Source organism: Phocoena sinus, chromosome 14, assembly GCF_008692025.1.
Source record: "Phocoena sinus isolate mPhoSin1 chromosome 14, mPhoSin1.pri, whole genome shotgun sequence".
NCBI classification, from domain to species: Eukaryota; Metazoa; Chordata; class Mammalia; order Artiodactyla; family Phocoenidae; genus Phocoena; species Phocoena sinus.
This window is the reverse complement of record NC_045776.1, coordinates 54,532,871-54,554,857: the sequence shown is the minus strand read 5'-3', so window position 1 is coordinate 54,554,857 and position 21,987 is coordinate 54,532,871. Positions and strand designations below refer to the sequence as shown.

General features: G+C 49.7%; 2 protein-coding genes across 7 annotated transcripts in view; one reads left to right on the top strand and one right to left on the bottom strand.

Moving 5' to 3' along the window:
* LPIN2 (lipin 2) overlaps positions 1-17,809 on the top strand; it is an 85,093-nt gene extending 67,284 nt beyond the window's left edge. For 5 of the 6 annotated variants that reach the window (XM_032602940.1, XM_032602942.1, XM_032602939.1 and 2 more), the window contains 12 exons: positions 2,633-2,820; positions 5,021-5,114; positions 7,093-7,162; positions 7,877-7,966; positions 8,699-8,781; positions 9,857-10,001; positions 11,235-11,383; positions 12,025-12,111; positions 13,061-13,213; positions 13,517-13,631; positions 14,231-14,334; positions 14,650-17,809. In XM_032602940.1, the coding sequence (XP_032458831.1) occupies positions 2,633-2,820; positions 5,021-5,114; positions 7,093-7,162; positions 7,877-7,966; positions 8,699-8,781; positions 9,857-10,001; positions 11,235-11,383; positions 12,025-12,111; positions 13,061-13,213; positions 13,517-13,631; positions 14,231-14,334; positions 14,650-14,794 (1,423 nt within the window). In that variant the 3' untranslated portion in view covers positions 14,795-17,809. Of the gene's footprint in view, positions 1-2,632; positions 2,821-5,020; positions 5,115-7,092; positions 7,163-7,876; positions 7,967-8,698; positions 8,782-9,856; positions 10,002-11,234; positions 11,384-12,024; positions 12,112-13,060; positions 13,224-13,516; positions 13,632-14,230; positions 14,335-14,649 lie in introns of those variants that run through there. The other variant, XR_004345413.1, reaches the window with a different exon arrangement.
* A 2,466-nt stretch (positions 17,810-20,275) lies between these two features.
* The window catches only part of EMILIN2 (elastin microfibril interfacer 2), a 50,972-nt gene continuing 49,260 nt past the window's right edge, over positions 20,276-21,987 (bottom strand). Inside the window, exon 8 of the mRNA XM_032602936.1 lies at positions 20,276-21,315. Coding sequence (XP_032458827.1) covers positions 20,978-21,315 — 338 coding nt within the window. The 3' untranslated portion in view covers positions 20,276-20,977. The remainder of the gene's footprint in view (positions 21,316-21,987) is intronic.

Genomic DNA, 21,987 nt, shown 5'->3' with positions numbered 1-21,987 from the left:
AAATTTTCAATACAGTAAGAAGGTAAGGTGCACTAGTGAAGCCTACGTTAGGGCCTAATAGTGGATGTGACTTCAGTCAGTTTAGCACCTCCTGTTCATTAGCATTTGTTTCCTTTACTATGTGTTTTAAAGGTAAAATATCTTTATTCAGAGATGCTTTACAGAGAAGGCCTCCACTCTTCAGTGAGTCTCCGCTTGCAGTCCTGGGTCTGGTGGGGTCCCTTCTAGGGCCTGTGCACCCCTGGAGCTCAGCTCTCCGCAACCCCTGGCACCCCCTCCCCCTTCTCCTCCGTGACTCTCACCTTGGAATAACACCGAGATCTCAGCAGCGATAGACTTGCACTGTTTTCCCAAGGTCACTTCCATTCTTGGGGAAATTCCATGATAATACTCTATCTATGATTATACAAAACAATTTACTTTTCTCGTGAGAAGTATGGCTTGAATATACTGAGCCATAGTCACACATAATTAAACATTTTTAGGTAAATTATTGAAAAGCATGTCTTAAGTTTTTATTTAAAATAGAAAGATGGGATTGAAAAGAAGATACTTAAATTTTTACAGATAGTTTTGGAAGATCCTTAAAACTCCTTCCTAGCTTTCTGCCCTACATTTGTCTCCAAGTATCCACTTCTTTTGAAGTAATAGCTGGGTTTTTAAGGTGAGAGAACTGAAAACTGGTCCTTTTTTTTTTTTTTTTCCTCCAATAAGAAAGTTGAAATGTAAGCTGTCTTAAAATTATCTCTTTGTTTCCAATCTCCCAGTCCTTAATCATTTATTTACGCTAGGATTCCTAAGACAGATTTCTTAGTTTCCCTTTTAAAAAATGGGGAAGCGTGACTACTGCAGTGGGGCCTCCCTGTGCTGTTATAACTTCACTGTCTGGGACCGTTGCCATTCACCAAGCCTTACCTCAGAAGCTGGTTGTTTCTTGAGACATTCATAAACACTGAGAGACAGTGAGATTATTGAAATGCTTGTAAGCATTTGTGTTATCATCGTAGCCATTGCCGTCTTGACCGAATAGCCAGTATTTGTAATTAGAGCTCGACTTTACCCTAAATCACATCATGGGTTTGGCGGCCTGTTGAGTCAGGTGGGTCCTCTGTGCGTTCAAGTGGTGGCGTCGGTGAGAGTCACACCAGCCGCTCTGACTGATGAAACTCAAGACCTTGGTGGCTTGACCGCAGCAGTTTATTTCTTGCTCACGTGATGCCGTTCTAGTGCTGGTGTTTGGTGGGAGGCCTTGCACACAGGGGCTCAGGAGCGCAAGCTCCTTCCATCCTGAGCCTCCACCATGCCCTCCGGGGCCTCAGTGGGGAAAGGAGAGGATCACATGGGGCAGTTTATTCAGGGGCCCAGCTTGGGGAGGACACAGCACATGCCTTCTGTCCACATGGACAACTCAGTCATCTGCTCAAGTGGCCACACGTGACTGCAGGGGGACCTAGCCGTGTGCCTAGGAGCTTGAAGACAAGGGTGTTTGTGTTTTACTCCAGTGGTCGGCCTACACTGGGACCCCAGCATAACAGCAGGTTTTGCTGCTTTAGATGGCTTTGGCTTTTTCACCGTTTCCAGTGAGGAACACATTCTGTTGATCCGATTGATCTCAGTATTGTGATATGTGTGTAAATTGCTCTTAGGAGAGAGAATTCCCAAAAACCTAAAAGTTTTCTTCAGAGGCTCAGATACAAAACATGATGGTGTTCGAAACTGCTTTCTATTTATGACATATCTGTACTCTGCTGCCACCTACTGTTCAAATTTCAGATTTTCCCCTAACGATCATATAACTTCACTGGATCGCATACATTCATATACTGGCTTTTTTCAAAAAAAAAAGTAAAAGAATTTGAAAATTCTAGAACAGTATTTCAATGTGACATTGAAATAGAGCAGTAAACATTCATGACTAAGAGACTTACGGCGTCATTTCCTTGGGTTTTTTTTCTCTCAAACTTATGCTCCATTACAGAAAGTTTCCTTTAGGATCAGCTTCTAAAACCTTATTTAGAAAAGTGAAAATATTGAATACCCTCGACTTTGGTGCTGGCGCTCACTAGTGTAAGAACAGCTTATTTCTAGTTTCTCAGTACATTTCTTTCTTGAGGTGTGTCTAGGCTCCTGAGAATTTTCACTTGGTTAATTTCTTTGTTGTATCTCGTGAAGTAACAGATGATTTAGAAAAGCCTTGTTTTTAAAAATAATACAACCTTGGACTACAGCATTTTCTACAGGATGTATATAGCAGTGCAGCCTTTTCTAGGAAGTTAAGATCAAAAGGTTCTCAAACATCAGGTTTTTCTTAATTACGCTGTCATTTTCATCATACGATGTAAATAAATGCTTACCACTCTTTTGCCCCTTGAAGTCAGAACGGCCACCTTTGAAAAGTTCGCATGGTTGTGAATGACGGTAGTGATGTTTGTGACGTGTCCACTGTGTTAACTCCTCAGCAGGGCTGTTAGGTTAGTTCAGTGTCACCTGTGATAGGATCCTCGGCACTCCCTGAGCAAAGCCGCGTCCGATGGCAGGTCAGCCTGCTCCTGTTCACAGCGCCCGGGGAGCCCTGTGGTTGGGAAGCTGGGAACGCGGGCAGCTGTGTGAAGGCCATGCTTTCCTCCCGCAGCGAGTCGGAGCCCGGCTCCAGGCAGTGGCCCGAGTCCGACACGCTCTCTGGCTCCCAGTCCCCACAGTCTGTGGGCAGCGCGGCCGCCGACAGCGGCACCGAGTGCCTCTCAGACTCTGCCATGGACTTGCCTGACGTCACCCTGTCCCTCTGCGGGGGCCTCAGCGAGAACGGAGAGATTTCTAAAGGTAGGCCAGCAGTCACGCCTGCCCCGCTGAGAAAGCAGCCTTGAGCCGTTGTGGGAATCCAGCTCGCGGGGTCTTGTGCAGGTAACCGGGGTCCCCCTTTGCTGTCGGACTCTTGGCCCTTCACTTAGGTACCTTGTGTTGGGGTGACGCCACAGGTAAGTGGGTGGGAGACAGCACGTGTCTGGGGCCGAGGTCTTGGGTGGCCCGCCTGCTGGGCGGCCGGGGTCAGTGCAACTCTGGCCACCTTCTCTTCTGTAAGGTTGTTGGAAGAATAGTTGTGGGACTGGGGCCTGGCTGCCCCGAGCCTGAGACAGGAGAGGAGGGCCTGAGGCTGCCAAAATTGATTGTCTTCTGAGTAGATGGATGTTTCTGGCTGAAGGTAGGAAGGATTGCTTTCTGTCTCATCTTGAGAGTTAATGCAAGAGAGTAAAGGTGCTCAAGACAAGACAAGGGAGCTGCTTAGCGTCCCATTCAGACGACTCTGCTCTGGCTTGAGCAGCCGTGTGTACGTCTGTCCCAAGTTATTTGGCCTTTCTGGTTTTTCCTCCTTTTGTAAACTGAACTCTTCTTAATGTTTTCTCAGTTAGGCTAGTGGCCCTTGATTGACTTTCCTCTAAGGAAAGATTTTCTTTTTACAACTAACATCATCCTTCATCTTCTGCATGTGGCAGGCCAGGCACCCTGAGCCTCACGCCTGTGCTTCCCTGAATCTTCTTTGTCTTAGCGTCACAGGGTGATCACTGTACCTCTTTTCCACCTCTTAATTCTATTTGTTTGTTTTACTTTTTGCTAGAAATTAAGAGCATGTTATTACGGCCAGTGGTTCCTTCTAGGGACAAAGTTAAATAGGTCACATTTTAATTATAATCCTCATAAGCCGTCACTTTAAAAAATGTAGGTGGAGGAGGGGATATACAATTTATGTAAACTATAAAATTTATACTTAAAAAGAATATTGTTTTCTTAGGTAGAGTTTGTCATTGGGGGAGGCAGAAACGGCAAGTAAAGGTGATAAATATACAGACTGCCAGGAGGAACAACCCCAGGGAGAATTGCCTCTGTTGGCCTGCATGAGAGCGCAGGGTTGCGATCAGCATACAGAAATTCATGCGTAGTTCTCGTTTATTCTGCAAGAGCTCGGGATTTATTTCTTGACGAGACCCTACGCCAAATTCTGGTGTGTGTTTGGTTTCTTTCCTCCAAGCATTGTAAAATGTTCTGATTGTTTTTTCTAACATAGTTTGTACTTGTGCACTTAACACTGTAAGACCCCCACGAGTATTCCCCAGGTATGCAGTCTCTCCTACTTAGAAGAATGAAGCTCAGTTTTCACTGGTTATGGAGTGGAGTGTGTGCACGTCTGTGCCTTCGTATCTTCCTCCCTCTCGCCACATCTGTAATCTATTTTCCTAGGAGTCCTGGTTTATCCCTTTCTCCCATTTTTCTTATTTAAAAATTTTTTTTACATCTTTATTGGAGTATAATTGCTTTACAGTGGTGTGTTAGTTTCTGCTTTATAACAAAGGGAATCAGTTATACATATACATATGTTCCCATATCTCTTCCCTCTTGCGTCTCCCTCCCTCCCACCCTCCCTGTCCCACCCCTCCAGGCGGTCACAAAGCACCGAGCTGATCTCCCTGTGCTATGCGGCTGCTTCCCACTAGCTATCTACCTTACGTTTGGTAGTGTATATATGTCCATGCCTCTCTCTCGCTTTGTCACAGCTTACCCTTCCCCCTCCCCATATCCTTAAGTCCATTCTCTAGTAGGTCTGTGTCTTTATTCCTGTCTTACCCCTAGGTTCTTCATGACATTTTTTTTTCTTAAATTCTATATATATATATATATGTGTTAGCATACGGTATTTGTCTTTCTCTTTCTGACTTCCATTTTTCTTTGTTTGGTTGGTTGGTTTTTGGTTTTTAGTTTTGTTTTTTCCCATCTGTGGGAGGAGTGGTAGCAGAGGGGGAGTAGAAAAGAAGTGTTCTTTCTTGTCCTGGGGGGGAAAAAAAAACTCAAGTGTGACATTTGCTTTTGATGCGTATTAAAAAGTTAGTTGGTGGGTTTTTTGTTTGTTTTAAAGGACTTTTAAAAAATCTTATAGTCCCTTCAATGTAGGTAGTATTGTGATAATCTCATATGGGTATTTATTTATGTAATCTCTAACCAAATGGATAATTATTGTTTTACACTGCAGAGAAATTTATGGAGCATATCATTACTTACCATGAATTTGCAGAAAACCCTGGACTTATAGACAATCCCAACCTTGTAATACGGATATATAACCGGTAAATACTCCTGCTTTTGTAATTATTAAATACTTTTGCAGGTTTTTTTCCCCAAGTGCTGTTTTTAACCATTATAGTCTTTCTTGCTATAAAATATGACATTTCATATAAACGAGCTAATGGGCAGTGAGTGACTTTGAAGTGAAGGTAAAGCCTCAGCTTTATTTTCAAATGAGGTGTTGAAATGCTACTCTGTTTTATATTGGGTGGGCCAAAAAGTGCCTTCAGTTTTTTAAGTAAAATTAAAGGCACATTTTTCATTTTCACCAAGAACTTTATCGAACAACGTATTCACCCTTTTGTTCCACTACCTTCTGCCACTTTTCAGGCAACTTCGTAATTCCACCTTCCCCAAACTTTTTATCTTTTTGAGCAAAGAACTGTTCCAGGTGCCTTTTGCAGTCTTCCAGGGAATTGAAATTTTCTTCCATTAAGAGAATTTTGTAAAGACCTAAATAAATGGAAATCCAGAGGTGCAATGTCTGGTGAATATGGCGGATGAATCAGAACTTCCCAGCCAAGCTGTAACAGTTTTTGCCGGTCATCAAAGAAATATGCGGTCTTGTGTTACCCTGGTGGAAGATTACCCGTTTTCTGTTGACTAATTCTGGTCGCTTTTCGTTGAGGGCTGCTTTCAGTTGGTCTAATTGGGAGCAGTACTTGTTGGAATTAATCATTTGGTTTTCCGGAAGGAGCTCATAATAGAGGACTCCCTTCCAACCCCACCACATATACAACATCACCTTCTTTGGATGAAGACTGGCCTTTGGTGTGGTCCGTGGTGGTTCATTTCGCTTGCCCCACGCTCTCTTCCGTTCCACATTGTTGTACAGTATCCACTTTTCATCGCCCATCACAATTTGCTTTAAAAACGGAATGTTTTCATTACATTTCAGTAGAGAATCACATGCAGAAATATGGTCAAGAAGGTTTTTTTCCCTTAACTTATGTGGAACCCAAACATCAAAGCGATTCCCATGACCAGGCTGGTGCAGATGCTTTTCATACTCATATTTTGAGTATGTCAGCTATCTCCCATGTGGTATAACGTTGATTGTTCTCAATTATGGTTTTGGTTTGATCGCTGTCAACTGCAGCTGGTCTGCCCTGACTGTGGAGCATCATCCAGCGAAAATCTGCAGCACGAAACTTGACAAACCACTTTTGAAACGTTCAGTCAGTCACAGCACCTTCTCCATACACTGCACAAATCTTTTTGTGCGTTTCAGTTGCATTTTTACCTTTCTTGAAATCATAAAGCATAATATGCTGAAAATGTTGCTTTTTTCTTCCAGCTTCAGTGTTAAAATGGCTACACAAAAATTCACCAATTTTGATGTCTTTCTTTCTTTTAAATTTATTTATTTTTGGTTGCATTGGGTCTTCGTTGCTGCACGCAGGCTTTCTCTAGTTGCGGCGAGTGGGGGCTACTCTTCGTTGTGGTGTGTGGGCTTCTCATTGCGGTGGCTTCTCTTGTTGCGGAGCACGGGCTCTAGGTGCACAGGCTTCAGTAGTTGTGGCGCGCGGGCTCAGTAATTGTGGCTCACGAGCTCTAGAGCGCAGGTCAGTAGTTGTGGCGCACGGACTTAGTTGCTCCACAGCATGTGGGATCTTCCTGGACCAGGGATCGAACCCGTGTCCCCTGCATTGGCAAACGGGTGCTTTAACCACTGCACCACCAGGGAAGCCCCATAAGTCTTTTTTTAAATGCATGCTGATGTGACACCTGGCACAATACAATCTAACAGAATTGTTTCAAATGAAGTTAAAGACAACTGAGTGCTACTAGAGCCATCCTACGGAAATAACCGAGCAAACCTTTTGGCCCACCCAGTACACTGAAGCAAAGATTACTTATGTGGCAAGCAACTGAGCTGATCATCTTTTCAATGAAGAGAATAAGGCATTTTATGTGGTATTTCTCCCTCCCGCCCTCTCCTGTCTTGTGTGACGGTCTTGCACGGTTTTACTCTCACAGTTACTACAACTGGGCGTTGGCGGCTCCCATGATCCTCAGCCTGCAGGTCTTCCAGAAGAGCTTACCTAAGGTGAGATCCTCCTCTGTTCGTCGCCCCCCCTCAGAGGTATCTACAGCATGTAGTGCTTCGAAAAATCCAGATGTGCATATTTCTAAACTGGGTACTGTTCAGTTTGATTTAATATTCTAAAATTAATATTATCACTCAAATTATCTCATACCCCAAAGTGTAGGAAATTACCTGGGCTGCCGTATCTTTGCCATTTTTACTAGATATTTATACCGGTTTCTGATGGTATGTGAAGATTGAGAGATTTTACTGATTGTTAGTTAAATATAGAATCAGTGAAAACATTTCCTCCCATTAATATGGAAAGAAGCAGCAAGAAGAGGGTGATGTGGCCACCAGAAGCATGGCATCGGTGTGATTCATTCAGCTTGTGGTTAAAACATGTAGAACATGAAGCTTTGCTTTGAATCTGTCCACCAAGACGACATCATCAGCCTAGCTGGTCCTCATAACTCATGAGAACCGCATTTCCCAAGGGCAGAGAAATGAGAGCAGGCTGCCTGCCAGCCCCTCAGAGGGCTGCTCCTACGTAGCCAGACCACCCAGTCTCATACCACAGAACTGCCACACACAAAAGAGGACACTGTCCGTCTTTCAGAGGAGTCTGGGAGGTGTGGAAAGCGTTGCTCACCGTCCTGCACATTAATGGTTGAAAGGAGTCGAGTGCCTTGTGACTGACAGATGGCTAGACTCACCTGTGTTGATTGTTTTCAGGCCACAGTTGAGTCCTGGGTCAAAGATAAGATGCCAAAGAAATCTGGTCGCTGGTGGTTTTGGCGTAAGAGAGAGAGCATAACCAAACAGGTAACTGAGCTGGAGGTAATCCTTTCCATGGGCTGAAAAGAAGTGAATCTTCGGTTTATTCAAAAGAAACCTTCTTGCCAAGCACAAGTCAAGTTGGGCCATATGATGCTCTTTCAAAAACCGCAGTCACCGTGTTTGAACAGTCACGTGTGCAGGTCTGATGCTGGGTGCTTCACATGCTGCATTACCTCTCACCTTTACGACAGCCCAGCAGTGTAGGTGTTTGGATTCCTGTTTTACAGGTGAGGAAGCTGGAGCACAAGGAGGTGATGTAGCTTGACCGAGGGCACGTAACTGGTGAGGGCTGGAGCTGGGCTGTGACCTGAAGCCTGCCCCAAGAGCTGATGCCGTTTCCACCGTGCTGTGTCACCGGATGGAAGCCAGAGCGTGCCACCTTCCCCCGCTGGAGGGAGGGGCATCAGTACCCTCTGTTCTGCAGGTCCAGCATCCCTGCCCTGGACCTAGTTGTATTATGCTGTGTGACTGAGCTGGTGCTGTCTCAACAATTCCTGCCCCTGACTTTGTGGAGGCAGCTTTTGCACAAACAGCATATGACTTCTCTCTCAGGTTTCTGTCCTTTTTGCTCAAACTAGAGGAAGTTTGTTTCTTAAGCGTTTTAAAGTTGCGGATTCAGAAAGCGGTTTTGCTCGTTCCTGGAGAGAGCTACTGATGAACTTCTGCTTGTCCGTAGCGGGAGAACTGCACATTGTCATTGTTATCTTGCCGTTCCAGCTGCCAGAGGCCAAGGAAGGGAAAGCGGAGGTGCCGCCGCCCATCGACCGGCCGTCGAGCGCGAAGGAGCCGGCCAGTGGCAGGTGGGGGCCCCCGGTCGGCCACTGCATTCAAGCTGATGTTGGCCGTTTTGTTTAATTCTTAGTCAGAAATGTCTTTGTCCTGTGGACGTGCATGACAGTCAGTGGCTTCCCTCTGCTGCTCAGTTAGCAGATGATAACTTCCGCTTTTCTCTAAAAAATATCATCAGCTTCAGGACTCCCCTGGCGGTCCAGTGTTAGGACTCAGCGCTCTCACTGCTGGGGCCCCAGGTTCAGTCCCTGGTCAGGAAACCAAGATTCCGCAAGCCGTGCCATGTAGCATGGCCAAATGTGTCTGTGTGTGTGTGTGTCTGTGTCTGTGTGTCTGTGCGTGTGTGTGTGTGTGTAGACTATATCATCAGCTTACAGTAAACATACTCCTCACTGCTTCCTGAATACCTTGCTCCTGTCCTGGAGCCATGGACTCGGATGCCCTGAAATGTAGGCCTTTGGGAAGCAGATCTTGCGGAATTGTGAGATGTGCTGTCCCTGGTGCCCTGCTCCCTGGCTGTCAGGCACAGCAGGGGAGACGTAACAGGATCTGAGTTGGGCGTGGGTCCCTTTCATTTCTTGGAAGGAGTAGAGCTGCCTTGGACATGTGGATTGGCTGCCCCGAGGGGAGGTGCCACGACATACCCCATTCTTGTTTCTGCCACCCTGTTTCTTCCTCCGTCAGGTTCTTTTCTCTTCCCTTTTCTCTTCAACACTTGAGTTTATCTATCTTCTTGCTCTTTACCCTCTTCTTTTGAAAGGACTGTATAAAATCTTGTTAGTTTCTTAAATCACTAAGAAAGATTTTAAAGATTTGTGTCTTTAGAAACATACATATCCTTTTCAACAAGAATCAGCGGGCCTAGTAGCATTCACTGGTTGTAGCAGAAAATGGCCAGTCACAGTGGGCGCGTAACCGCCGGCCAGTTGTAGAGGGAGGAGGAATTCGCAGGTGTGGACCCTGGGTCTGGGGAACGGCTCCTCCTAGAATGGATTTAAGATCTCTTTCTCTTCTTGATCCTGAATGAAAAGCTGTCGTCTGTAAAACGTCCTGCTGCTTCTTCAGTAACGGGGTTGTGTTGAACAGGCCAGCTGAGGAAGACTCATCGAGTGACGAGGGGTCCCAGGAGCTGGAAGAATCCATCCAAGTGGACCCCATCCCTACAGAGCCGCCGAGCCACAGCAGCACCACCTCCTATAAGAAGTCTCTTCGTCTGTCCTCAGACCAGATCGTGAGTTGCGTGAGCTCAGTAACTGTTTAACTCGACGGGTCTCCTCTCCTGTCCACCTGGCCCCAAGCCTTACACACGTGGCCCAGCGTGTGGTCGTGGAAATGCTCACCTACGTCTGGGAGAGCAGCATCCCTCACACTGGGACCACCTGAGGACCTGCAGCACGCTTCCTCCTCCTCCACCCCCAGCCCTCCCACCTCCGTGTCTGGGAGTGAACCAGGGCATCTGTGTTCTCAGCCTGTTTCCAGGATGAATGTTTTTTTTTGTTTGTTTTTGTTTTTAAAAGAATTGTGTTGCATTCTTTTTCCTTTTTTAATTAATTTTTGGCTGTGTTGGGTCTTCGTTTCTGTGCGAGGGCTTTCTCTAGTTGGGGCAAGCGGGGGCCACTCTTCATCGCAGTGCGCGGGCCTCTCACTGTTGCGGCCTCTCTTGTTGCGGAGCACAGGCTCCAGACGCGCAGGCTCAGTTAGTTGTGGCTCACGGGCCTAGTTGCTCCACGGCGTGTGGGATCTTCCCAGACCAGGGCTCGAACCCGTGTCCCCTGCATTGGCAGGCAGATTCTCAACCAGTGCGCCACCAGGGAAGCCCCCTCCAGGATGAATCTTAATATGTCTGGCCCGGCACTGGGCCACACACTGTCTTTTAGGAGCCACAACCATCGGGAAATGACATTTTCTTACTTAGATGCAGTTTCCCCCTTCCTTTTTATTTCCCACTCCCTGACTTCCACCCATTTTCAATATGAAATTGTCCTGCTGTGCTCCAGGGCAGTCCCGGGTACAGAGGAAAAGGTTGGTGGGGGACGGGGCGGGTTGTGATCAGAAAAGTGCCTGGCACCTAACACATAGTTCAGGCAGTGGCTCGTGTGAGCTGCGGGCGCAGCCCTGGGCCATCCTTCCTGAGCTGGGGTCCCAAAACGCTGCTGCTGGTTTGGGGAATGTTCAGATTCTGTTCCAAAACTGTGTTTTCCGCTGATTTCTTAGCTTTTATTTTTTTTTTTTTAAACAGTTACTATGTCTTGTGTATCTCTGTCCATTCTTTCTGTGTTCACACACACACATTTATATATTTAAGAGGCTGGGATCCTTTTTCACATAACATTGTATCACAAGCAGTTTCTCTGACCACGTATTCCTGGAAAGTGTGACTTAATTGTTGCATGTAATTCCCATCAAAGTGATGTGCTATTAATTTTCAAAACTCTGATTTTTATTCTTATACTTTTTATAAAAGGCAAAACTGAAGCTCCAAGACGGCCCAAATGACGTCGTGTTTAGCATTACAACCCAGTATCAAGGCACCTGCCGCTGTGCGGGGACCATTTACCTGTGGGACTGGAACGACAAGGTCATCATTTCTGACATCGACGGGACGATAACCAAGTAAGCAGGAGCCTTGGGGTGACAGGGAAGGGGGCCCAGCTCAGTGTGTGGTGGTGGTGGTGGTGAGGTCCCTCACCTGGGCAACCAGCCACCATCAGGAGAGTTTTTAAACTATACACACTGAGACGTCCTGAGTGCGGTCCCCACAGAGTCATCTTATGGAGGGAGGAAATAGGTGGGACCATACAGACGTAACGTCAAAAATAACACTTGGGGAATTCCCTGGAGGCCCAGTGGTTACGAGTGCGGTGGCCCAGGTTCAGTCCCTGGTTGGGGAACTGAGATCCCGCAAGCCGTGCAGCGCAGCCAAAAAAAAAATATTAATGATAACTTCGGGGAGGATTTAGTTATTTGGTCTCCAGATTCTGGTATGGGGGGAAGAAGAAGCTGTCGAGTTTAGGCAGGAGAAAACCAGGATGTGTGGTGGTCAGTTCCCTCATGTCTGATGGCTCTTCTGCAGCCCTGGACCCCTGGTGGGGTCCTTGTCTCCTGTGCACAGGCCAAGGAAACCGCCTTTGGGCATTGTCCCTCCACCTCTCCCCCATCCGGCAGCTGCTGGCGGCTCGTATTTAACTAAATAAGTAAACACTTGGCTTTATATGCTTGATTCCTGATACCTTTGTCTGTTTCTGCCCTCTTAGGTCTGATGCTTTAGGACAGATTCTTCCACAGCTGGGTAAAGACTGGACTCATCAGGGTATCGCAAAGCTCTACCATTCCATCAATGAGTAGGTATCCCGACCCATGTGTCTGGTGAGCTAGAATTTTGCTTGAAAAAGCTAGAAAAAGAGTGTTCATCAGCCAGTCCACAGAAATCTTGTTCATGTGCCAGCTATTCCCGCTCTCCTTTCCCACCCCTTCCTAGAGCCTCAAGCAGGGGAAAGTGTGAGACGCCATCTGGGGGACAGGAGCTCTGTGCCCGGCATGGTATGCGTTGTTACACATGTTAACCTTGTCATCTTGTTTTCACAGGGCTGTGGGTTGTAGGCCCTGCCTGTGTCTGTAATCATAGCTGTACTTGGGGGTTTTAGCTGTAATTTAACAGGAGAGCCAATTTTCAGGTTTGGTTTTTTGAGTAGTAATTTTAATTGTATTGCATGGGGTAATCAATTTACCACGGGGTCCTCTCTGTCAGAGTACTTTTTTTGTGAGAAAATAGTGCCGTGGCCTTTGTGGGATCCCAGTACCTATGAGTTAAGTTGATCTGCAGAATTACAGTGTCTTAAGCACAAGTTGAAAATGTCATAATATGAAAATGATGAGTATGTCAGTTACCCAGGTAAAGTTTTGCTCCTTGTTTTATAGAATGATTTGCATTCTGGAAATTGCCTATATAAGTAAAATCCTTTGTATCTTTCATCTATAGCACGTTGTTTAAAGATAACCTCAAATTTTTGTCTGTTTTGTCATTTGGCTTCCATGCACCAGATGCTGAAGCTATATCATTACTTGTAAATTTAGCGTTAATCCCTAGTTGCATGTACCTCCATTTTCCACCCGTGGCGTTTTTGATGGAATGGTGAGATCTTTATAATCCTAACAATTTTCTCTATTAAATTTAAGAATTTGATTTTCATAGTAAATGAGAGGAACTTTATTTGGACCTTTAAAAAGAAAAACGCATTTTCCCCCCTTTAGCCAAAGCACACGGGCTAAACAGGACGCGTTCTCTTTCAGGAATGGCTACAAGTTCCTGTACTGCTCCGCCCGCGCCATCGGCATGGCCGACATGACCCGCGGCTACCTGCACTGGGTCAACGACAAGGGCACGATCCTGCCCCGCGGCCCCCTGATGCTGTCCCCCAGCAGCCTGTTCTCCGCCTTCCACAGGTGCCTCTGTGTGCGTATGCGTGCGTGTGCGTGCACCTGTGCGCACACGGGGGCCTGACGAGACTGTATCTGTTGCAGAGCTTCTGGATCTTGGTTCCGTATTGTTCTAACTCACACATAGCTCACCTGGTCTGTGTCAGACACGGTTGAGAAGTCAGGTTGGCAAAGAAGGAGAAAGATACCGGTTATGAAGGATTAAAAAAATTGGTTGGTTGTGAGCACTATAAAATCTTTTTAGGACCACATACCAAGGAAAACTACCATTTTGGATTTGGTGATTATATTTGTATTTTCTTCTCCTAGGGAAGTAATAGAAAAGAAACCAGAGAAGTTCAAAATTGAGTGTCTAAATGATATCAAGAATCTCTTTGCCCCGTCTAAGCAGCCCTTCTATGCGGCGTTTGGAAACCGTCCAAACGTAAGTGTGTCTTCTGGGCTACACACTCGGATGTGGTGTGTGAAACTCAGAGGAGTGTACTTTTAGGGTATAGCCCTGTGTTAATTCTCAGACCAGTTGTATAGGCACAGTGAATGTCTGTTCTGCTGATATCTGTTGTAAATTTTCTCCAGTGGTCGGGAAGGGCCTGTCGGTGGAGATGTGCCCCAGAATGTAGGTGTGTGACAAAGGGCACGCCCTCTGTCTCTGTGGCTTCAATTCCATTTCCTCAAGCAGTTCCGACTCATGTTCTGAGTGATTCTAAGCCGAGTCTTGGATTCACCCCGGAACCAGGTCTCGAGGGCCCCCCTTGATTACCGCTTCCCATCTCCTGCTCCAAGGCCCCTGGCGTCTCCGTGGCGCCCAAGTTTTCTGGCTTCCCGAGCGCCCTCTGCGGTGGCTCCGCTCTTGAGTTTGTGTTTGTCTAAAGCTCGGCTCCAGTGGCAAAGCTGCGCCGCGCCAGCTTCACGTGATTTCCGTACACAGTCTCCTGTCGAGGCGACTTTCTGGCTCACAGGAACCGCAGGACCATCTCCTCGTTTCTTCTCTGTAATCACCCTGCCCCGTGTTTTCTGCTGCAGGACGTCTACGCTTACACACAAGTTGGAGTTCCAGACTGCAGGATCTTCACCGTGAACCCCAAGGGTGAGCTGATACAAGAGAGGACCAAAGGAAACAAGTCATCGTAAGTGTGTTCCCACTTCTCAGCCTGGAGCCCTGCAGCCAGGGGCCAAGAATCAGAACTGCACCTGCCTTTGCAGGCTTTTCTCTCTGCCGGGGTGTCTTCTCCTCTGCCGTAGCTGTTGCGGGGCGGTGGGGGGAGGGTTGCTGAGGGGCCTAGACTTTGAGGAGGGCGGCAGTGCCCTGAGAAGGAGGCCTGTCTGGGATCCTTCCCATCTGTGGAATCTGAGTAACTGGCTGTACAACCTATACAGTCTGTGCTCTCAGATCAACTGATGAATAACAGTTGCTGTGCTTCCTCCCCACTTCCTTCTGCCAGGTATCACAGACTGAGCGAGCTCGTGGAACACGTGTTCCCACTTCTCAACAAGGAACAGAATTCCGCCTTTCCGTGCCCGGAGTTCAGCTCCTTCTGCTACTGGCGAGACCCGATCCCTGAGGTGGACCTGGACGACCTGGCCTGAGGCAGCACCTCCAGCGGGAGGCCCTCCGTCACTCGCCTCGCAGCAAGGGAAGGTGACCAGCCCTTCTGCTGGACAGAGGACGTGGGGTCCCCTCCCGGCCACAGGTGTGGGACAAGACGTGCTGACAGTCGGGCACCAGCAGGGACGGGAAAGCTGCTGGGGCTGGAACCGCCTTTCCCCCTTCCCCCTCCCAGGCCCTGAGGGGCTGCTGTTCGGTGCCGCGGCCAGAGCCGCGAGGGGAGCTCGGGCCTGAGGCCGGAGGCCTGGGTTCTTTTCACTGGCCTGTCCTCCCATCACTGGCCTGTCCTCCCACACGCTCTGTGTTGTGTGCTGGGTGCTCCTTTAATTGCCTGATTTAAAAAGAAGAAAAAAGAAGCTAAGAGTGGACCAAAATGTTGCACAAAGTAAAGTGTTCTAATTTCCACTGGGCAGTTGAAAGTGTTTCTCTCAAAAGGAGGGCTTTCTTCAGGGGATCAGGGTCCAGTTGGTGATGTCGGTCCAAACCGCCTGTGCACATTTCTTCTGTGGCTTCTCCCTCCCTGCTCCACGGAAACGGGACACTTGCTTGGGCCCCCGGGGTGACAAACGTGGGCTTCGGGGGAACGTAAGGTCCTTATATCATTGCCTTCTCACCTGTGACTATTCCACGGCGGGGACCTGAACTGAGGTGTCGTGTCTCGGACTGGCAGGAAGGAGCAGGTCTGGCAGGATGTATGTGATGCCCGTAAGAGCCTTCCTAGCAGCAGGAGTTGGTTAAACAGCAAGGAACAGCTCTGTTCTTAGGGAGGCCTTGGAAATGCAGGTGAGCACTTGTGACGGGTCCTGGGAAGGGTCCTTTCTCCGTCCGCCTGCCTGCAGCCCAGTTTCCCAGCCTGGTTGTGATGAGCTCTTGTCGGACCCGAGCAGGCCGCCCCAGGGAAGGGGGGTTCTGTCCACGAGCCTGCAGAGGTGAGGCTGGGTGTGGACGGTCCCCTTGGTGTTAGAATCGAGAGAACTGTTAGACAGGAGCTCTCCTGGGACCAGCAGGGCCCGCACACGGCCCTGCGTTGGGTGAGAGAGCAGTGGGCAGGTTCCAGAGCGGAGGGCGGGCGCCCGATGGGAACGCTGCAGAGCAGTGCAGGCACGGCCCCCGGCCCCCACGGTTTCCTTTCCCACCTGTGCTTTCCCTGTGCTGGTCTGGCAGGGGCACTCTTCCTTGTAGTTTGCTCCACCGAAATAATAGCTGATCTAGAGCTGGGGAAATGGGGGCGGTTAGTTTCCAGATTGGAGAGTTGAAAGTCCCTGACTCAGTTGAGCCGTGTTTCCCAGTGCTGTGGGTGCAGGGACGATGGCACAGTCCCCGGAACGCAGCTCTCAGTGGCAGAGGCTGGCGGAGCCACACACACTTCCTCCGGTGCAAACCGTCCCACCGTAAATAGCTCAAGGACGCATCATTTAAAGAATTCATTTATGTACAGTAGGTCAGGGAAAATAGGTTGTGCTTGTATGAAGTTCTGCCCAGTTAGTGAAATCAATTCCTCGTACGGTGGCCCTGCAGTTACTTCATCTCATAGATGCCATCGACCTGTCGCCCCACGTTTGCTTTAGGCAGTTACCCTGAGCTTCGTAGGGCTTTGCTATGTGCGGTACGCAAATCTTGGTAACACACCTTCCGTAGTCCTTCGTTGGTTGTCCTTTAAGGAGTTTCTGACTAGACACTTTCTTTTTCTCGATAAGCTCTTCTCTCTGGACACAGGGGCAACTTAGAGGGTCGAACCTGGGAGCCCAGGTCTCCTGGCCCTGCACTGAGGGTGGCTGACCCCTCTGCCTGGGGGCCATCAGCAGTAGACATCATCATTTTGTCACCGCAGATTGATCCAGTGGGTACATATGCTAACTAACCTGAGTCTTTTTCCTTATTTAAAGGAGTCCCTCTTGCTGGAAGTAGATGATTACTATTACTATAGTGTTAAGAAAGTATTAAGTTTGTGCTGAAAATCCATTGCCATTTGGTACAAATGACATTTGTTCTTTCTGTGAAAGAGAGATGCCCTCGAGTGTGTTTGTACACAGACCCTTCTGATGGGAGCTAATGAAGGAGCGGCAGCCTCTCGCTGCTTTCGGGGACGGGCAGCGTCACGGGGGTGGGGGGGGCCGAGGTGGACTGGGCTCTTCTCATCGCTCTCTCCGCTGCTCCACTGGTGAAATGGCCGTGGCCCCTTTCCCTCTTTCCAGTCCCACCCGACTTGAGTATCTGCCTTGGTGTCCGCGTGCTGAAGCTTGTATGGCTCTAGTGTTGACATCTGCATCTCTGCGGGGCTTACGAAGTGCGCGCGTGGGCCCAGAGCATGCAGACTTGGCCCGCATGTCAGTATCGTGTTTGCTGTGCTTTAAAGTGCTTTAAAACATCTGCATAGTTTTCAGCTGGAAAAAGAAAAAGCTTACTAGTGTGATGTCATGAAATGAAAGCTGTTGACAGTGTAGGAACAAGAGCCAGCTCACCATCCGGAAAGTACTCGTGCCTTTGGCCGCACGTGGCCCTTCTGGAGTGTGTCCTTGAAGCTGCAGGCGAGGCCGAAGAAATGGGCAGAGAGTAAACGCTCAGGTTTTGCAAGTTGGTGAAAACAGACTCTCCCAGGGAATTTTATCATCATAGTTACTCTGGGAAGCCTTGTCTTCCTCTGTTTTAGAGAATGCTGGGTTTAATGAAACTGGTTGAAGATTGAGTTTTTGTTTAAAGTAAGTGCTCTTTCCAGGTGAAAACTACCATTTTTGGTTTGTTTTAAAGGTAAGAAAGGGAAGGGAAAACTTTACTCTTTTAATTTAATCACTACGTTCAGTCTGTGATGACATATTTGACTACTAGGCACAGCAGTGCCACTAACAAGTTTTTTAAGTTGTCAGAAATTAATTGTAAACATCAGTTCGGTACTTAGTTTATGGCGAAGACAACTGTCTGAAGATAAACGGCTCATTGTGGTGCGGTGTTTGATGTTCAAAACAAAATGTTACAACAATAAACGAACGTAAACTGAATGCATCTGACTCTCTCCTTCAGAGGACATTAAATCCTCTTCTCTAAACTCTTGCCAGAAATTGATAATTTCCATAAATTAGCATTTTGATCTTTGCTGACACTTAAATTTGTGTATAGAAAGGACTTCTTTTTTGGTGCTTGTGTTTATAAAACCTGACTCCAGAGTGAGGCTACACCCACAGGAACTAACCTCTCTTGCTTTGTAGGTTCTGCCAGGCAGTGATCCATTCATACATATGTGATTTCTAGGGGAGTCTCCCTGGCACCCTCCAGGCTGCTTCCCCCGCCCCTCAGCCCTTCAGGGGTCCCCTGAGCGCCTTGCATTAAACCCTTCCTCTGGGTGAATACTACTCAGCCGTCCTGATGTTTTCATCAGCTGTTAGGAGAGTCAAAGTGGTCTTGGATCAAAAACCACATCCCCCACGTTATGTTATTCGAGTATCCTTATCCCCCAGACGGCTCAGCACACACTGAGCCTGCGGGCTCTCAGTAGCCGCTGGAGAGTGCGCCTCCGCCTCCACGTGGGGAAGCTGCCGCTTTCGAAGCAACAGAGTGGGCTGGGCGAGAGGTGGGGGGTGGGGGAGGGGAGGAGGGAGCCGCGGCTCTGTGCGGTGTGCTCCGCGAGAGAAGGGAAGAGCTCAGACAGGGAGGTTCACGATCAGGAACTGGAACTGGCCGCCAGCGCTTGGGCAGGAGCGGGGGAGTGCCGAGAGCCCGTCTCCACCACGGCCCCGCTGCATCACCAGACTCCGCGCTGTCCTTTCCCGTTGATGGGATGAGACGGGGACAGCGTGCGTGGATGTTTAGGAAGTGGGTGTGGATGCGTGTAAAGCCACGTTTCACATGTCTCTGATCACAAATACGTCTTTCGTTTCAAACTGCAAATTGTGAGAAATAAGATGATAGGGTCACTGAGAAAGGTTAATGCACTAACACGGGAGTGACGTCAAATGAGGTTTGCACTGATTTGCGGTCTTTACCGCTGGTCGTCTTTCGTTGTTTTTCACCATTTAAGTGTGAGGCCATTTGCTGATGTTAGATGTGGGGGCAGAACGTCCCGGTCCCGTCTCTGCTTCTCTCCGGGGGTGGGGGGGGGGGCGCCCTGACCTTCTTCTCAGCAACCCCTTGTTTCAGAAGTTGTAACCTTGTGCCTGATCGGAGTCCAGGGGCCTGGTCCACACGTCTCACTCCCAGGCTCACAGCGCCTGGCCGCTGACGTCTGGAGGAGCTGCTCCGAGCCTCCCAGCCTGAGCTCAGCCCAGATTGCTTTTCTGTGTGCAAGAGGACAGCCTTTCCCTTCTACAGACGCTGACTCCTGTGAACCACGGTCCAGCTTTCATCCCACTGAAGTCAACGCAGGACCCTCTGCAGTCGTGGATAGAGAGCGGAACTTCTCCGTTGTCAATAAATGAGTCAGGATGCACCGGCAGAGGCGGTGTTTCACTTACTGCTCTAAGCACCGACTGTGGAGTGGAAGAAGGTAATTCTCTACCTTCTGTCTGCTCCCTGCCTTTCCGGCTATTGAGCATTTGTCCCCTTTGGCACCAGGTAAGGTCTTTAAAGGGGGTGTGGGGTGGAGAGGGCAGAAGCACGTGCCCACTGGGTGTTCCTGAAAATGCTCCACTGCAGTGGGGTCTTTCCCGTGAGTCATTTCTAGGAAGCCACTGCTAGCCAATTCCCCAGCTGTAGAGATGGGACAAGTGTGCTGGCCCACCCCCATGCTGCGGACAGAGAGGCCCCACCTTCCGTTCTTGGCCCCTTCGCCCTAGGTGGTGGAGGGGGTGAGGGAGAAGGCCGGCCTCTGTCCACTGGCCGCCCTGGGCTCTCATTTGCAAGCAGTCCTGGAAAAAAACATTCTTACAGCATAAGAGTACCTTGGTGGCTTGATGTCGGCCAAGGAAACTTGTTTCTATTGTCCACATCGTTCCCTGGGGCTCTGGGGAGCCCCAGTGGCACTTGGTTGGCCAACGGGTTTTACCAACCTGCTTAGCAAAGACCACGCGGAGCTAAGGGTTTGGTGTGGCTGCCGGTAGAGGAGTGAGGGGCCTGGGCTTCCCGGGAACAGAGCGTGCTCTCCACGGGAGGAGTCCTGCTTTCCTCAGATGACCTCGGTGTTCAGTGTGGTCGGTTTTGTGTTGGGCCTCTTGTTGCCTGGGAGCTCAGGAGTCCTTACAGCTGCATCTGCTGTGAGCTGGGCAGCTGTGGGTTCAATGTGAATGTCCAGCGCCCCCTGGAGGAGCCCCTTTTTCAGCTGTGGGGCTCACATGGGGACTCTGACCTCCAAGCACACCTAGTCTGTCTGTCTTTACAAGCCAAGAACAACCCCCAAGTGCACGGCGTGGATGCTGAGGGATAACAGTTGCATGGTTGAGATGAATTTACTCAAGCTTACTTTCTGCAGCCACTGAAGTCATTTACTGTAGCTTGCTTTTCGGCAGCAACTCTCACTCCAGAAGGCACCAGACTGAGCTGGAAGTGTTTTACATCTTTATTGACACTCCCTGTCTTTGCACTTAAGTCGTACATGTCATTCAAGGAGCCCAACAAGCCACGTGACTGACAGTCTCTTGTGTCCCTCTCAGCCAGGCAAACCCGGGGTGGGGGGGGGGGGGGGAAGGGGGTGGCGAGCCAAACCTGGGACAGCCCACTGTCCACCCTAGGTCTTTGGTGGCATGTGCCACTTCAGTGTTTAAACTCTTCTCCCACATGCAGGGTAAGTGAAGACAGAAGCAGCTGGCGACAGCTCTGCTCCAGCAAAGCCTGGCCACTGGTGCCAGCTCTGCCTCCTCTCAGCAGCTCGTCCTTCTCCAGCGGCAGGGCGTGATCCCACTGGGCAGCAGTTGGAGCCTCCGCGGTCAGCACCCTGTAGGCCCAGCACAGGCCCCTCGGAGAGAGCTCGGGCCACGGCAGAGCCAGAGGTGGGAGCTGGGAGACGCAGGGGGAGGAGCCGGCGGGCAGGCAGGGGCGCTTCCGACTCTTAGGCGCCGTGGCCACGTTAGCCCGTGGTTTACTCCTTGCTGCCTTGGCAGCCAGGCGCGGCCTTTACCTGGGGGAGGTGGTGGGGTGTCTGCAGGAAACTAGACCAGTGCTCCAGTTACACACACACGCTGAATACATTAAAGCTGCCGAGTTCCTACAACTCTTTCCCCTTCCCTTGCCCGGCCACCTCAGAGGTGGGACAGGGAAGGATATAAGAAAACCCCACTAAACGTGGAGTACATTTCGTCAAAGTCTGTGTGAGCCAACCTGCCCCCGGTCACCACGATGTTGACACCGTCCCCTGCCTTCAAGTGCACGATAAGGTGGAACGCCCCCGGGCCCCCACAAGTGTGCGCAGCCCCCTGGGGCCGGTGGTATTCCAGGAATTCTCTCTTGTAGCCGGCCGTGTGCAGCTGTGCCACGCTGGCGTTGGCGACCGAAAGGACGGCTTCCACGTACGTGTCCCTCTCGGGGGTGAGCGTGGCCGTGATCAGGTAGCGCCCGTCGTACGGAGCTGTGAAGACCCCTGGGAGGAGGAAAGCAGACACCGGTGTTCACATGACACCATCACAGCCTTTTGCGACAAGCTGACAACCTGGATGAAGGCAGACCAGCCTCTGGGTTTGCCCTGGGTGGCCTGGGTTTGGGTTCAAAGTCCTGCTCAGCCTCCCCACGGGAGGCAGGCGCACCCCTCTGCATACTAAACCCACCCAACGACAGGGACAGTCCCCTTGGCCCACACTGCTCTCTGCACTGACCTGGTCCTCGCTGCAGACCCAGCAGCAGCCTGAGGGAAAACTGGCCCTTTACCGTGCACACTGGCCCGTTCCCCCTCACCGCCGATCCTGGCTGCCTCTGGGGAGTTTTCTCTGTCACTGAAAGCACCTCGAGGCCAACTTAGAATCGACCTCACGGGCACAATAGCCACAGAACGCCTTAGCTGCCTCCTGGGGAGGCAGGACCAGAAACTCCCCACAAGGTCGGTCATTAATGCAGGAAGAAGAGACACCGAGCCAGGGATGCAGCCACAGCCAGCCCTCCTCCGGTGGAAGAGCCAGGCTCCCTGCTGGACCAGCACCCAGCTGGCATCCACGCGCAGCCGGAAGCGAGCTGGTATTTAGACACACGCTCTGGGGCTGGGAAGGCAGGGGAAGGGCTGGTCGGAAGTGGGGGGATAAGGTTCGCAGATGTTGCCCAT